Here is a 14,296-nt window from a genome sequence, read left to right as displayed (position 1 = left end):
AATTAGTGCTTTACTAACTTATTTATGTGAGGGCACCTGAAATTCATAATATAATTTCAGACTCCGATGAGCTATTTTAAATTTAATTCTACCATAAAAGCTTACATTAATTCCACCAACTGTTGGAAACTCCAACTTAATATTAAATATATGCAATATATGTACTCTCACCTATGAGAAAACAACCCTTTATGATAAGCATAATGACTGACTTATACATATTACAATTAATATTCACCCTCTGTTTCATATTAACTCTGACCCCTGCTAGCTTTTATTACATAGCAGATGGTGTAAGTTACCAAGCTTTGAGACAAATTTCTAGGCAAAATAAATAAATAAATAAATAAAATTGGCAAATTGGATCTATTAACATTTTCTCTTTCAGCTTTGTTAAAGTTCTATCTTATTTTATCTTATTTTATTGGTGGAGCATTCCTGTCCTGTTCCTTGGACAACAATGCATTGAAGAACCCTAGATTTCAACATCACAGTTTTAAGTAATATTCACCATCAAAATTTTAACCTACCTTAGAAATCAAGTGTATTTTTTTCTTTATGACTTTGTTTATTGTGTTTGTTTGTGTCTATATTTCCATTCAGAATATTATGATGTGGACAGTTGGACTACCTTGGACTGCCAGATCTGGGATTTATTGTTTTACAGAACTTTTACCCATTGTTCTCAAAAGTTGTAGTTTATATTCATATTATTAAATACAGCAATAATAGCAATGCTAACATACATACAACAAACCTGTGATTTTAATTGTTATCTTATATTCCATTATTTCTCTTCAATTGCAAGCTAATAGTGTATGCAACCCACCAGAGATAAAAATCCAATATCTCAAAGAGAAATATAAAAGATTTTGTCTAAGATAAAACAAAATATTTTTCAAACAAAATTTTCTTAGTGCTTTGGCTTTGGTAACAAAATTAAATTTATTTCCTAAGTAAAAACCAATTAATAAAAGGAAAAGCCTGGCAAGGAATTGAAGAACAATGACGAGATTAATCATATATATAAAATCCTAATATGCAAATAGACCAAACAGCAGAACAATTGAACAACTGAACAACCAGTCACTATGATGTGTACTGACCACCAGGGGGTGCACGCAGAACATAGTGGGCATCAGCAGCAGGCGGCAGTGCATGGAACATGGTGGGATCAGCCGTGGCGGGATGGTGGAGCAGGTGAGCGAGGGCATCACACCAAGGCAGGGCACGGGTCATTGTCATCAGGGACAGCCTCTAGTGGTTGTGAAAATTCTTTGCTCCTATCCGCCGAGGTTCTGCACAGTGCTCGCACCTGCTGCTGGCGCCCAGCACAAGCCTTGATCACTCCGCGCTGTCAGCGGGTGTGAGCAGCAGCTGCCGGCCCTGATTGCCCCTCAGGACTTCTTCACCTCCTCCTGCTCCTGAGGCGTGACTGGGGCTGGGAGCCGCCACTCAGACCCACTGCGGGTGCCAGCCCCACTTGCACCCACAGCCAGCGCCAGAGCTGCCTCTCACACCTGCTGCCAGTTCCTGGCACCAGTCCTGATCACTGGGTGCTGTCAGCAGGTGCTAGCAGTGGCTGCTGGCCCCGATTGCTCCTGAGGGCTTCTCCACCTCCCCCTGCTCCTGAGGGGTGATCGGGGCAGCAGCTGCTGCTCACACCTGCTCCTGGCACCAGTCCCAATCGCTCTGCACCATCAGCAGGTGCGAGCAGGGCCAGAGCCATCAGAGCATGGTAGGGGAAGCAGCAGCAGCAGGAGCAGGGCTTCCGGCAGACAGGGGACCAGGGGCTGTGGTGGGAAGGGCCAGGTGGGGGCATGGAGGATGGGCCAAGACCCACCCCTGTGCCCACCACAGCCTCATGGCCCACAGTTCCTTTCAAGGTGCACGAATTCATGCACTGGGCCCCTCGTTATTTATAAGTGACTTGGAATAATAGACTTATTTTTTGTATAGATATTAAACAAATTATTTTTTCTCAAATTATTTACTTCATGCTGAAACTTTAATTGAAACTCTTGGCCATTTTTGTTTTGATCTAGTTCTCTATTTTAATAACTACATTTTAAGTTATAGTCCATGAGTTATAGTGTAATTATTACCCTACCTCTTTTCAATGCTGCCTGTATGTTATAAAAGTAAGATCACTGGGCTAGAATCAGAAAGATTTGGGATACTGATAGATGCTGCCATCTGGTTTTAGTTCAATGGTTGTAAAGAAGTCACCTATGCTTCCATCATTATTAAGATTGGGATGAATTTTTCTCTAAAATATTTTCTGAATATTTTCATCATTTGCAGTGAGTAAAATCACTGTGAAATATTGGTTTGTTTGCCAATGCAACCATAAAAATAAATATACTGTAACTAAAGTTATAAAAATTCACGGAATTTGAACCGTCAAAAATGTAAATACTATACTTTTCTTTAAAAAGTTATAAGGATGTTGTCCAATTATACCAAGAAGGTAGTTTAAGACTCTCCTAAGTTTCAGTGGTGAACTATGTATATTCATGATAAGGTGGTAATAGATCTTATGATTGTTTATTCTTAAGTATTTTAACTTGTTTATAATAAATATTAACTATTATTATTGAAGAAATCCAACTATTATTTTTGAAGAAAATCCAGGTGTTAATTTAAAATTAGATATACATTCTCTTCATCAGATCATATGTTTCCAACAATAGCAGTAATGTTTTCATATACACTGTCCATTATGTATATGTACAGTGAGAGAGAGAGAATACATACTTTACATGTATATTGACATATACACATAGAAGTAGACACACACATATATACAAAAATAACTAACTGCAATAAAGTTTAGTGTTTGGCTGTTGTTTTATATTTCCAAAATACTTTAGAAATATTAACTTATTAATTATATTGCCCCTTAATTGCTCTGTTATTTAGTGAGAATAAATATTTTGTGTTCCGTCACATATTCAGCCCACTCTCTTTTGATATTTCAGCAGGCAGTTGTCTTAAAACCAAAATTTTCTGGTGTTGAAAACAGTGACAAACAAACTATTGCTTCCTAGCTAATGAGAGCAAGGTAGCAAAGGAGGTGCATTTTCACACATTTTAATTAGAATGTAAGTGCAGTGGTAGTTGTGGAGTATTATTATCCAGTACCAGGAAAGTCCAACATTTTTCACTTAGTTGTTATAGTATTTTATAACTATCAAATTCTCTTCTTTTTTATATCAAGTCATTCCTTTAAGTTGGAGACCAAGAAAATAAGATTATACAGGAGTTTGAGAGGGAAAGGAGTAAAAGGTAGTATAAACTAATATCTGATATTATAGTGGCCAGGTCTGATGATAATGCTGAAACTAGAAGACAAATTGGTCTAGAATGTATAACATAGAAAGAAATTTATCTTATCTTACTTTTGTCTTGACCACTGAAAATCCAGCTGTAGACTTCTTCTCTTTATTTCCATTTGTAAGAAGAGATGGAGAGTAACATAACAAATGCCTGGATATCAAACACTGATATAGCTCACTGAGGAAAATAGTGGAACTTCCAACTCTATTGATCTTCAGAAAGGACCCCAGTATTTAGTAGAATGGCTTATATTTACCCTTGATCAAAAGGTAGGTATTGACTTTGAAGATTCTCCATGATTCCACTGAAATATTTTGCATTTTAAAGGTTATAAGTGGGCTGAGAAGGGCCAAGGGCAAGTTGTCCTTAGCAATAATTAATCTTGGTAGTAAGTTAGGCCCTGAAGAGCCCAAGTTCATTTTATAGATCCCTAAAAATGTATACAATCCAATACTTTGCAATGTTAAGGGATCACATTGAGAAAGGATGTTACATTCTTTTTATTTTTCTCTTTTGAAGAAAGTAGCAAAGCTAGGGGATTTCAAGATGGTAGCAGAATAAGTAGAAGCTATAATCACCTCCTCCCATGACCAAATGGGAATTACAACTAAATTAAAGAACAATCATTCCAAATGACCAACTGAAGACTAACTGAATAGGAGTCTTATAAACAAGGATTTACAGAGGAAGTTCTATTGAGATTGGTAGGAAGGGCAGAGAAACTAGAAGAGCTGTCCCTACTCCCATGGGCAGCACCTAAGAGGTTCTGGGGAGATATCTCAGCTACACGGGGATCCCTGAGAGAAGCATGGCGTCTAAACCCAAAGCTTGGCTCCCAATCCCAGAGCACTGAGCCAGGAAGAAGCCCACAAGTAATATCTGTAATAGCCGGCTGTGAAAAGCAGCAGGGTTGCTATCTGACAGGAAGAGACACAGTCCGCCTGATACACAGACATACTCTAAAAGGACCAATGCACATGCATCATCCCTTATACCAAAAGGTTGCAGATTCAATTCCCAGTCAGGGTACATACTCATGTTTCAGGTTTGACCTCTGGTAGGGGTGTGCACAGGAGGCAACTGATTCTCTCTCCCTCTCCCTTCCTCTCTCTCTAAAATCAATTAAATAAAAAGGGCCAATGCACAAAATTTCATTCACAGCCACTCACCCTGGGTTCTGGCAGAGGGAGAGTGGAGCAGACTAGAGTAGTGTAAGGAGAGCCTGGGGTTTTAGGCTTTGGGGAGGGAGCTGTGGGGACAGCCATCAGGGTCTCTAAGTTGAGTCATTATCCAATTCAGCAGTCTCCATCATTCTTGTGTGGAACACTCCCTTCCATATGGCATCAGCCTGGGAGAAAGCTATTGCCCCACACTCTGGGCTCTCTTTTGCCCCACCCTGAGGACCTTAGACCCTTCTGAGGATTCAGCTTCCTTGGCCATGGTTTAGAAGTTTGAGCAGACTCAGGAGGTGTCAGGGACTGAGTTGTCTGGCTTTGGGATGGGGCTATTTTCTCCACTTTCCTGTGAACCTGATTGGCATTTCCCACTCATGAGAAATCCATTAAAAACACTTTCCCTACTTCTGGAAGACCCATCCTCCGGGCTCCAGAGGCCCCATCCATCCAACTCATAATGCCTCTGCTATTTCTAGGTTGGGAAAAAATCCAGGAAAGACTGAATCCTGTGGTCTGGGGCAGGCATCACACCAACCATTTCTCTGAAGCTTGACTGGCACCTCCCCAATGGGAGATCCACTAGACCAGTGGTTGGCAAACTGAGGCTCGTGAGCCACATGCGGCTCTTTGGCCCCTTGAGTGTGGCTCTTCCTAAGCCTTAGGAGTACCCTAATTAAGTTAATAACAATGTACCTACCTATACAGTTTAAGTTTAAAAAATTTGGCTCTCAAAAGAAATTTCAATCGTTGTACTGTTGATATTTGGCTCTGTTGACTAATGAGTTTGCTGACCACTGCACTAGACCTTCTCCCCACTCTACAAGAGGTTCTTTCAATAACTGAACTTAACAGGTAGCTGGTAGGCAGAAGCAGCAGAAGGCAGATCTCATCGGGGTGCCTTGGGACTTTTGTTGACATTTCCATGAACTGGATGTTGGTACAAGCTGGCTTTGGTGCTTATCTTGGTGCTTCCTGCATGCATACAAGCCCAGCAGATGCAGCCACAATTATGGGTCACTTGTAGCTCCAAACAGGCTACCAAGAGCCAGGCACAGACTGATATTGTCCTGCTTGAGTCCATCCCAAGCGTCCCAGAAGCAACACACCCAGTTACCAGCTTTAGACAAAATCAGAGCAAGACCCAGTAAACTTCACAATATCCAAAGGGCAATCTCAGCGGGCGTTAAACCTTGCTGAGGCAAATTCTGCTTTATGCAGTCAGCACCTGCACAGCAGCTCACATGCTATGGTTGGTGTTGAGCCTCACAGTCAGTCACCCTAAGGTTCAATCACATTCACAAACAGAGCAATAGCAATCAAGACTCAAGTAAACAGGAAGGACCATATAACCAACACAAGTGACATTTCTAGAGCACCCAGCTCAAATGATCAAGGAGACTGCACCAGTGGGATACATAGGACACCTACTATTATAAGGTCACCCCACAAAAAACTGGGAGTCATATCAGATCTATCTAATATATAGAAACTAATATAAAGAGGCAGCCAAATTGGGGAGACAAATAAACAGGCCCCAAATGAAAGGACAGGAGAACACCCCAGAAAAAGAGCCAAATCATTTGGAGGCAAGAAATGTATCAGATAAATAGTTAAAATTAATGGTTATTAGAATGTTCAATGAATTTAGTGAGAACTACACAGCATGAAATGGGGCATAGAAACCATGAAAAGGAACCAGTCAAAAATGAAGAATACCATATCTGATATCAAGAATACACTGGAACCCTGGCTGGTGTTGCTCAGCTGGTTGAGTGTCATCCCATGAACCAAAATATTGCTGTTTCAATTCCTGGTCAGGATATGTGCATGGGTTGTATGCTTGTTCCCAGTGGGGTGTGTGCAGGAGGCAGCAAATTGATATTTCTATCTCTCTCACTGATATTCCTTTCACTCTCCCTCTCCCTTATTCCTCTCTAAAATCAATAAAAAACATTAGAAAAAGAATACACTGGAAGAAATAAAAAGTAGGTTGGAGGAAGCAAAGAATCAAATCAGGAATTTGGAAAACAAAGTAGAAAAAAAACCCACAAAATCAGAACAGAAAAATATTAGGAAGAGTGAGGATATTTAAGGGAACTTTGGGACAACATAAAACATGACAACATTCTCATTATAGAGGTTCCATAAGGAGAGAACAAGAGCAAGGGATAGAGAATGTATTTGAAGAAATAAAGACCAAAAACTTTCCTAACCTAATGAAGAAAAAAGACACACAAGTGCAGGAAGCACAGAGAGTACCAAACAAGATGAATCCAAAAAGACCCACACCAAGACACATCATAATTAAAATGGCAAATATTGAAGACAAATACAGAATCATAACAGCAGCAAGAGAAAATCAGTAATGGGAGCTCCTACAACAGAGCTCCGTAAGACTGTCAGCTGATTTCTCAACACAAATACTTCAGGCCAGAAGGGAAAGCATGTAATATTCAAAGTGATAAGAAGCAAGGACCTACAACCAAGGCTATTTTACCCAGCAAGGCTATCACTTAAAATTAAAGGACACATAAAATATAAAACTAGGCACCAATCCCAAGGGAAAAAAAAAACCTGAAAAATACATAAACACATCAAGGCTAAATAACATGTTATTAAACAATGAATGGGTTAACAGTGAGATCAAGGAAGAAATCAAAAAATACCTTTAAGTATATGAAAATGAGAACACAGCAACCCAAAATATATGGGACACAGGGAAAGTAGTCCTAATAGGGAAATTCATAGCATTACAGACCTATCTCAAGAAACAAGGAAAATTTCAAGAAAACAACAACAACAAAACTAACTTTACACTTAAAGAAACTTATAAAACTACAACAAGCAAAGTCAAAAGTGAGTAAACATCAGAACAGAAATAAGTGAAATAGAGTAAAACACACACACACAAATAACCCCCATGAAACCAAGAGTTGGTTTTTTGAAAATATAAAGAAGATTGACAAAACTTTAGGCAGACTCATCAAGAAAAAAAAGACAGAGTAGAAATAACAACTGACACCAAAGAAATACAAAGGGTTGTAAGAAAATATTATGAACAACTATATGCTAACAATGTGGATGAAATAGACAAATCCTAGAAACATACAATCTTTCAAAACAGAATCAGGAAGAATCAGAGAATCTGAATTGACAGATCACAGTTAGTGAAATTGAAGCAGTAAAAAAGCAAGCAAACATAAACAAAACAAAACAAAAAAACTTGCGACAAACAAAAGTCTTGGGCTGGATGTCTTCACAGGTTAATTTTACCGAACATTCAAAGAACTAACACCTATGTTTCTCAAACTATTCCAAAATTTTAAGAGAAGGAAAATTTCCCAAGTTCATTTTATGAGACCAGCATTATCCTAATTCTAAAACTAGATAAAGACACTACAAAGAAAGAAAATTATAGGCCAGTATCCTTGATGAACATAGATGCTAAAATCCTCAATAAAATATTAGCAAACCCAATCCAGCAACACATTAGAAAGGTTGTACAACATGAACAAGTAAGCCTTATTTCAGGAATGCAAGGTTGGTACAATATCCACAAATTAATAAATGTGATACAGCACATAAATAAAATGAAGGATAAAAATCATTTGATTATATCAACAGATGCAGAAAAAACATTTGATAAAATCCAGCATCCATTTATGATAAAAACTCTTGTCAAAGTGGGAATAGAGGGAACATACCTCAACATAATAAAGTCCATATATGACAAACCCATTTGCCAATACTTCTAATAAGGAGTTAGTATCCAAAATTTTTAAGTAACCTATAAAACTTATAAATCTCAACACCAAAACACAATTTAATCAAGAAATTAGGCAAAGGATCTGCATAGACACTTCTTCAGAGGACATAAATATGGTCAATAGACATATGAAAAAATGTCCATCGTCATTAATCATCAGAGAAATGCAAATTAAAACCACAATGTGATATTACTTCACACTTTTCAGAATGGCTATCATGAATAAATCAACAAACAAGAATTATTGAGAAGGATATGAATAAAGAGAAACTGTGCACTGTTGGTGGGAATGCAGGTTAATGCAGCCACTGTGGAAAGCAGGATGGAGTTACCTTAAAAAATTATAAATGGAACTGCCTTATTATCCAGTTATTCAGCTTCTTGGAATATATTTAAAGAAACCTGAAACACTAATTCAAAACAATATATGAACCCCCATGTTCATTGCAATTTACTTATAATAGCTAAGATTTGGAAGCAGTCTAAGTGCCCATCAGTAGATGACTGCATAAAAACGTGGTACATTTACACAATGGAATACTACTCACTCAACTGTAAATAAGAAAATGTTACCTTTTGTGACAGCATGGATGGACCTGGAGAGTTTTATGCTAAGTGAAATAAGCCAGTCAGAGAAAGACAAGTACCATATGATTTTACTTATATGTGAAATCTAATGAACAAAATAAACTAGCAAAAAAAGTAGAGACAGACTCATGGATATAGAGAACGTACTGACAGATGTTAGAATGGAAGAGGTTTGGGGTAGATGAGAAGAGTGAAGGGATTAAGCAAAAAAAAAGAAGAAAGACCCATGGACACAGACAACAGTATGTTGATTGCCAGAGGGAAGAGTAGTGGGGGAGTTAGAAGAAGGTAAAGGGAGGATAAATGGTGATGGAAGGAGACAAAATACAGATGATGTTCACAGAATTATATACCTAAAACCTATGTAATTTTAATAACCAATGACACTCCAATAAATTGAATTAAAAAAGAAAAAAGTAACTAAAGGACAAACCAAATATCTATCTATCATCTATCTGTCTACCTATTATCTCCACAGATGGTTTATTCATTCATTTGTAATAGGATTACAACTGTTAACAAAACATAAATCCAGCTTTTAAGAAATTTATAATTCTTTTTATGAGATAGAAAATTGAGCATGAAATAAACAGGCCATAATCACACAAAGTGATAAGTCTATTGAAAACAAATTTTTTGTGTGTCTAAGGAAGCCCATAGGAAAAACATTCAGCAAGTTTAGGATGACTTATCTGAGGAAGTGGTATCTCTGAGAAGATCTGGAGGACACTCTTTGGTTGGTGAGGCAGATGTGAGAAAGGAAAGAGGAGAGAGGAATCCAAGGCAGAGGGCACCTGGACTTGCACAGTGTCAGAGGCAAGAGAGGACTGTAGTTATGAAAGAAGAAAGGAGGAGAGGGGAATGATGAGAGGAGAAAGTCAGAGGCTAAGTCATATAAAGCTTATGGACTTGGTTACAAAGGTTTTTGTTTGTTTGTTTGTTTAAGCAGGAAAGGGATATAATCACATTTGTATTTTAGAAGGATGAGTCTGGCTACCATGAGGACACTACAGGAGGTGATAGAACTGTAAGCAGGGAGATGGTTGCATTAATCCAGGAAGAGGCAGGGGAGGTCCGACCTGTGGTTAAAGAAAGCAAGGTTATGTATCTGATGGTGAATCAACCAGAGAGTCCAGTAGAGCGATGTTTCTTTCATTCTTACCTAAGGCAGAGAAGATGGCTGCTGCCCAGAACATTTCTCCCATTAGTGCAGGAATAAATAGGAGGCCGCCCATGCGTTTGCCATAGATCTGCTGAAATGGGTCTAACATGGTCACATAGCCCCTGGATCGCATAGGTTTTGCAAAAAACAGACCACCTAAAAGGAATGAAAAAAGAGTTTATGACAAAATTACTAATTCTTAATGTAATAGTCTTTGCCAGCCTTTTATTATGCTACAATTTCTCAAGGGAAATGAATTTTTAAGGACACATATATATTAAGGAACCAGTCTAAAATATAAATATAGAACCAAGCAATATTCAGCAACCAAAGGCAAGTTTCTTCATACTTTTATTATTGTATGTATCCAAAAAACAATTTAGTGGTGTATCTGAGGCATGTGGATTAGAAAACATGGACCAGCACAGCACCCACTAAAATGCCTTGACGCATCGCTGAGCACAGCAAGTGTTAAGATATTTTGATTAAGCCCAATATTTAATTAAAGTATTTTAGGTGCAAAAATAAGTTAGGAATACTCTATTACATAATATTCTTGACCTTTTATTATTGTGATTTACACAAAGAAATTCAGGTACAATTCAAGTTGATTCATTTTAAATTATATATCCATGCTATTTTTGAAAGAAAAAAGAGAAACATCATTATGTTAAAGAAATCACTGTTCTGATAGCTATAATATCAAGGGATTTTTTTTATGTATTCCATAATCAAGAAGTCAAATAATCTAAGCATGTGCTACCAATTTCTGTAGTAGCTAAAGATTTCTGGTAACATTTTTCCACAATAGTTATTTACATTGTCTGACTTATTTCACTTGTTATTTATATTCCTGTTCTTTACTGAGTGGGTCACTGAGGTTTGAATTTTCACTTACCTAAAATCAGACTGAGAGAATATCCAATTGGTGCCTGAGCCCAAGCTAGGCCATAATCTGGTACATACACTGCTTCAGCTGTCCCATTGATGTAACCTCCTCCAACCCAGGTGGCTGAAAGAGAATGAAGACTGAGGGAAAGATACTCTCACACCTGTCACACCCTAGGCCTGCTCAGTCTAGATATTGGCCATTAGCCTCATGTGGCTATTTATTGAGTATATTAAATGTGGTTAGTCTAGCTGAGATGCTCTACGAGTGTAAAATATACATGGATTTCAAAGACTTAATATGTTAAACAATTTTAAAAAGACTTAGTATGAAAAATTAAATGTAATATATGACAATGATGTTTGTATTGCTTACATTGAAAAATGAAAACACAATATACTGAGTTAAATATATTCTATTATTTACAGTAATTCAACTATTCTTTATGTTTTCTAAAGTGGTTTGTAGAAAACATAGCATTACATTTGTGACTCTCATTATATTTCTATTGGACAGGGTTGCTCCAGATATTTTCTAAATCCATTTAGTCATCAACACTTTTAGATGATATTATTAGTACACAAAGTTTGAGATAATATGTAATATGGAACACAGTTATTTCTATTCTCATAAAACTACAACTTTCCCCCCAGCCTCCATAACATCAGTCAAATGTCTTTATTTCAAAGTTCTTGTGTTTTAATTGTATTGATCTATTCCTATTGATCGTGACTATTGTCCTCAAGGTGTGTGTGTGTGTGTGTGTGTATTGTGTGTGTGTGCATGCACATGTGTAGTTGTCGGTGTGTGTACTTTTTGTTAATAGAGTCAGTTTAAATCATAATTAAGTTGTACTTACTACCTTAAATTGTTAAGAGAGTGAAGGGGGGAAAAATATGTCACTTACTCCCAGGTGTCCTAAAGTGAGTTTAAGTTACCTTTTCCTACTCTCTTCCCAAGTACCCAACATACACTTAGAACCTAGACTATCATTCAGAAAAATTAACAATGTTGACTGCATATCTACTTTCAATTCTTTGTTCTAATATGGCTCTTCTAGTGAGATATTAGATATTTCATAGAGTATAATAAATATTTTTAGATGTTACTTAATAAAATTTCTGTAGCATAATAGCTGAAGGAGAAGTAAAGGAAGGCCCCCCCCCCCAATAAAAAGAACCCTTCATTTTGGTTAAACAGTTCTGAAGATGATGTACAAACTGCCATTTTTCTGTGAGAATCCTATATAATAAAGAGCTAATATGCAAATTAACCCTCACACCCTCACAAGATGGCTGCCTATGACCAGGCTGGCAGGGAGGTTAGTGAGGGATGACCAAATGGCTGAACAGCAGGCTGTGTGGGGCAACCAGGCTGGCAAGGGTGTTAGTGAGAGATGACCAAATGACTGAACAACAGGCTGCATGGGGCGACCAGGCCTGCAGGGGGGTTAGTGAGGGATGACCAAATGACTGAACAGGAGGCTGCGTGAAGTGACCACGTGGGGGGACATGAGGGATGAACAAGCTGGTGGGGGGGGCAGTGAGGGGCGACCAGGCCAGCAGGTGGGGGCAGTTGGGGACAACCAGGCTGCCAGGGGGGGCAGTTAGGGGTGATCGGGCCAACATGCAGAGGCAATGAGGGGTGATCAGGCTGGCAGGAGGGGGCAGATAGGGGCAACCAGGCAGGCAGGCAGGTGAGCTATTAGGAGCCAGTGGTCCAAGATTGTGAGAGGAATCCCAGATTGAGGGTGCAGGCTGAGCTGAGGGGACCCCCCCCACAACCACCATGCATGAATTTTGTGCACTAGGCCTCTAGTTCAATATAATATTTGATTCTTGCTGAAAAACTAAAGTTAATGAAACACTTAAATTTCTGCAGTTTGTATATTTTAAGAGTATTAATAAAATATTTAAAATAATTCCTATGGAGAATTTGTGTAAAATTATGAGGAACATAGGTTGGCAAGAAGCTTACCAAATATGAGACTGAATTCTAAGCTGTATATTACACTTCGACTCTAAAAAATTCTCTAAAATCTCACAAAATGTAAATAAAATTTCAAAAATATGTATATGAAGCTATAGAAAACACGCATTTCTCTTGTGTTCACACCAAAATCTATCTAGCTTTTAAAAAAATCCAAATGCAAAACAAAGAAGAGAGAATATTATTTTTAAAGGGTCAACATAAAAAAGACCTCCCTGAAAAGTAATTTGAAGTATACTTAAATGGGAAGTTTTTGTACAAAACCCTATTGTGGACACACAGTTGGCAGCCATTGTCATCTTCATAGTAGCTTTTGCATGGGAGTTAATAAATAATCAAAGCTATCATTTGTCTTTTTTATTCGAAGCCCTGCTGAAATTTTTAAAAGGGTTCCCTCTCCCAGCCCCACTGAGTATGTAACTAGGACCTGAAAAAAGGGATCCACTCAGGCATAGGACCCGAGACTATCTTCCATCTTCCCCCTAACAGCTAGAACTGGTAACAACACCGGCAATGTGTCATTGCACAAACCAAATGGCCTGATGGTCTTATGAGCACAAAGTTTATTAGTAATCATTTTTCACTGTGTAGGTCTCCTTCCATTATCCAAAAAGAAAATTGGTGCCTGAATAATCACAAACATTATAACATAGAAGTGAAGACATAGTTACTTGTCATAGGTAGAGCCCCTCCATTTTTATCAAGCTAGCACCTTCGAGGACAGAGTTTGCTCTGCATGTTTGTAAATTTCATGTCAGATGCATTTTTATTTTCAATTTTTATTCTTTATCAAAAATATAAAATCAATTAATTTGACAAGGGTTAGATAATATGGTTCATATTTTAAAAGAATTAAGATATTGATCAAGATTCTTTTCAGTTCTGAGAGATTAGAAAATCTTTTAAAACTGAGCTAAACCATGATTCTTTATAAGAAACATTATAACTCAACTTTTCTATACAATTTAACAGACTATAGGTGAAATAAGCCAGTCAGAGAAAGACAAATGCCATATGATTTCACTTATATGTGAAATATAATGAACAAAATAAACTAACAACAACAAAAAAATAGAAACAGACTCATAGAGAACAGACTGATAGCTGTCAGAAGGAAGGAGGTCGGGGGCTGCGTGAAAAGGTGAAAGGATTATGTGACTATGCAACAAACAAACAAACAAACAAAAAAAAACAACACACACCACCCCCAAAAATCCTCATAGACACAGACAAGAGTATGGGGGTGGGGTGGAGGGAGGTAGGAGAGGGAAAAGGGGATATTCGTGGTGATGGAAGGAGACTTGACTTTTGGTGGTGAACTCATAATACAATATACAGATGATTTATTATAGAATTACACATGCGAAAGCTATATTATTCTATTAACT

The 14,296-nt window shown here is 37.7% G+C and overlaps 1 protein-coding gene across 1 annotated transcript in view; it reads right to left on the bottom strand.

Moving 5' to 3' along the window:
- SLC5A7 (solute carrier family 5 member 7) overlaps positions 1-14,296 on the bottom strand; it is a 40,466-nt gene that overhangs the window by 22,309 nt on the left and 3,861 nt on the right. The window contains exons 3-4 of the mRNA XM_059688391.1: positions 10,929-11,042; positions 10,031-10,186 (exon numbers count right to left, since the gene is read on the bottom strand). Coding sequence (XP_059544374.1) covers positions 10,031-10,186; positions 10,929-11,042 — 270 coding nt within the window. The remainder of the gene's footprint in view (positions 1-10,030; positions 10,187-10,928; positions 11,043-14,296) is intronic.

This window comes from Myotis daubentonii, chromosome 3 (genome assembly GCF_963259705.1).
Source record: "Myotis daubentonii chromosome 3, mMyoDau2.1, whole genome shotgun sequence".
NCBI lineage: Eukaryota > Metazoa > Chordata > Mammalia > Chiroptera > Vespertilionidae > Myotis > Myotis daubentonii.
This window is presented reverse-complemented; position numbering and strand designations above follow the sequence as displayed.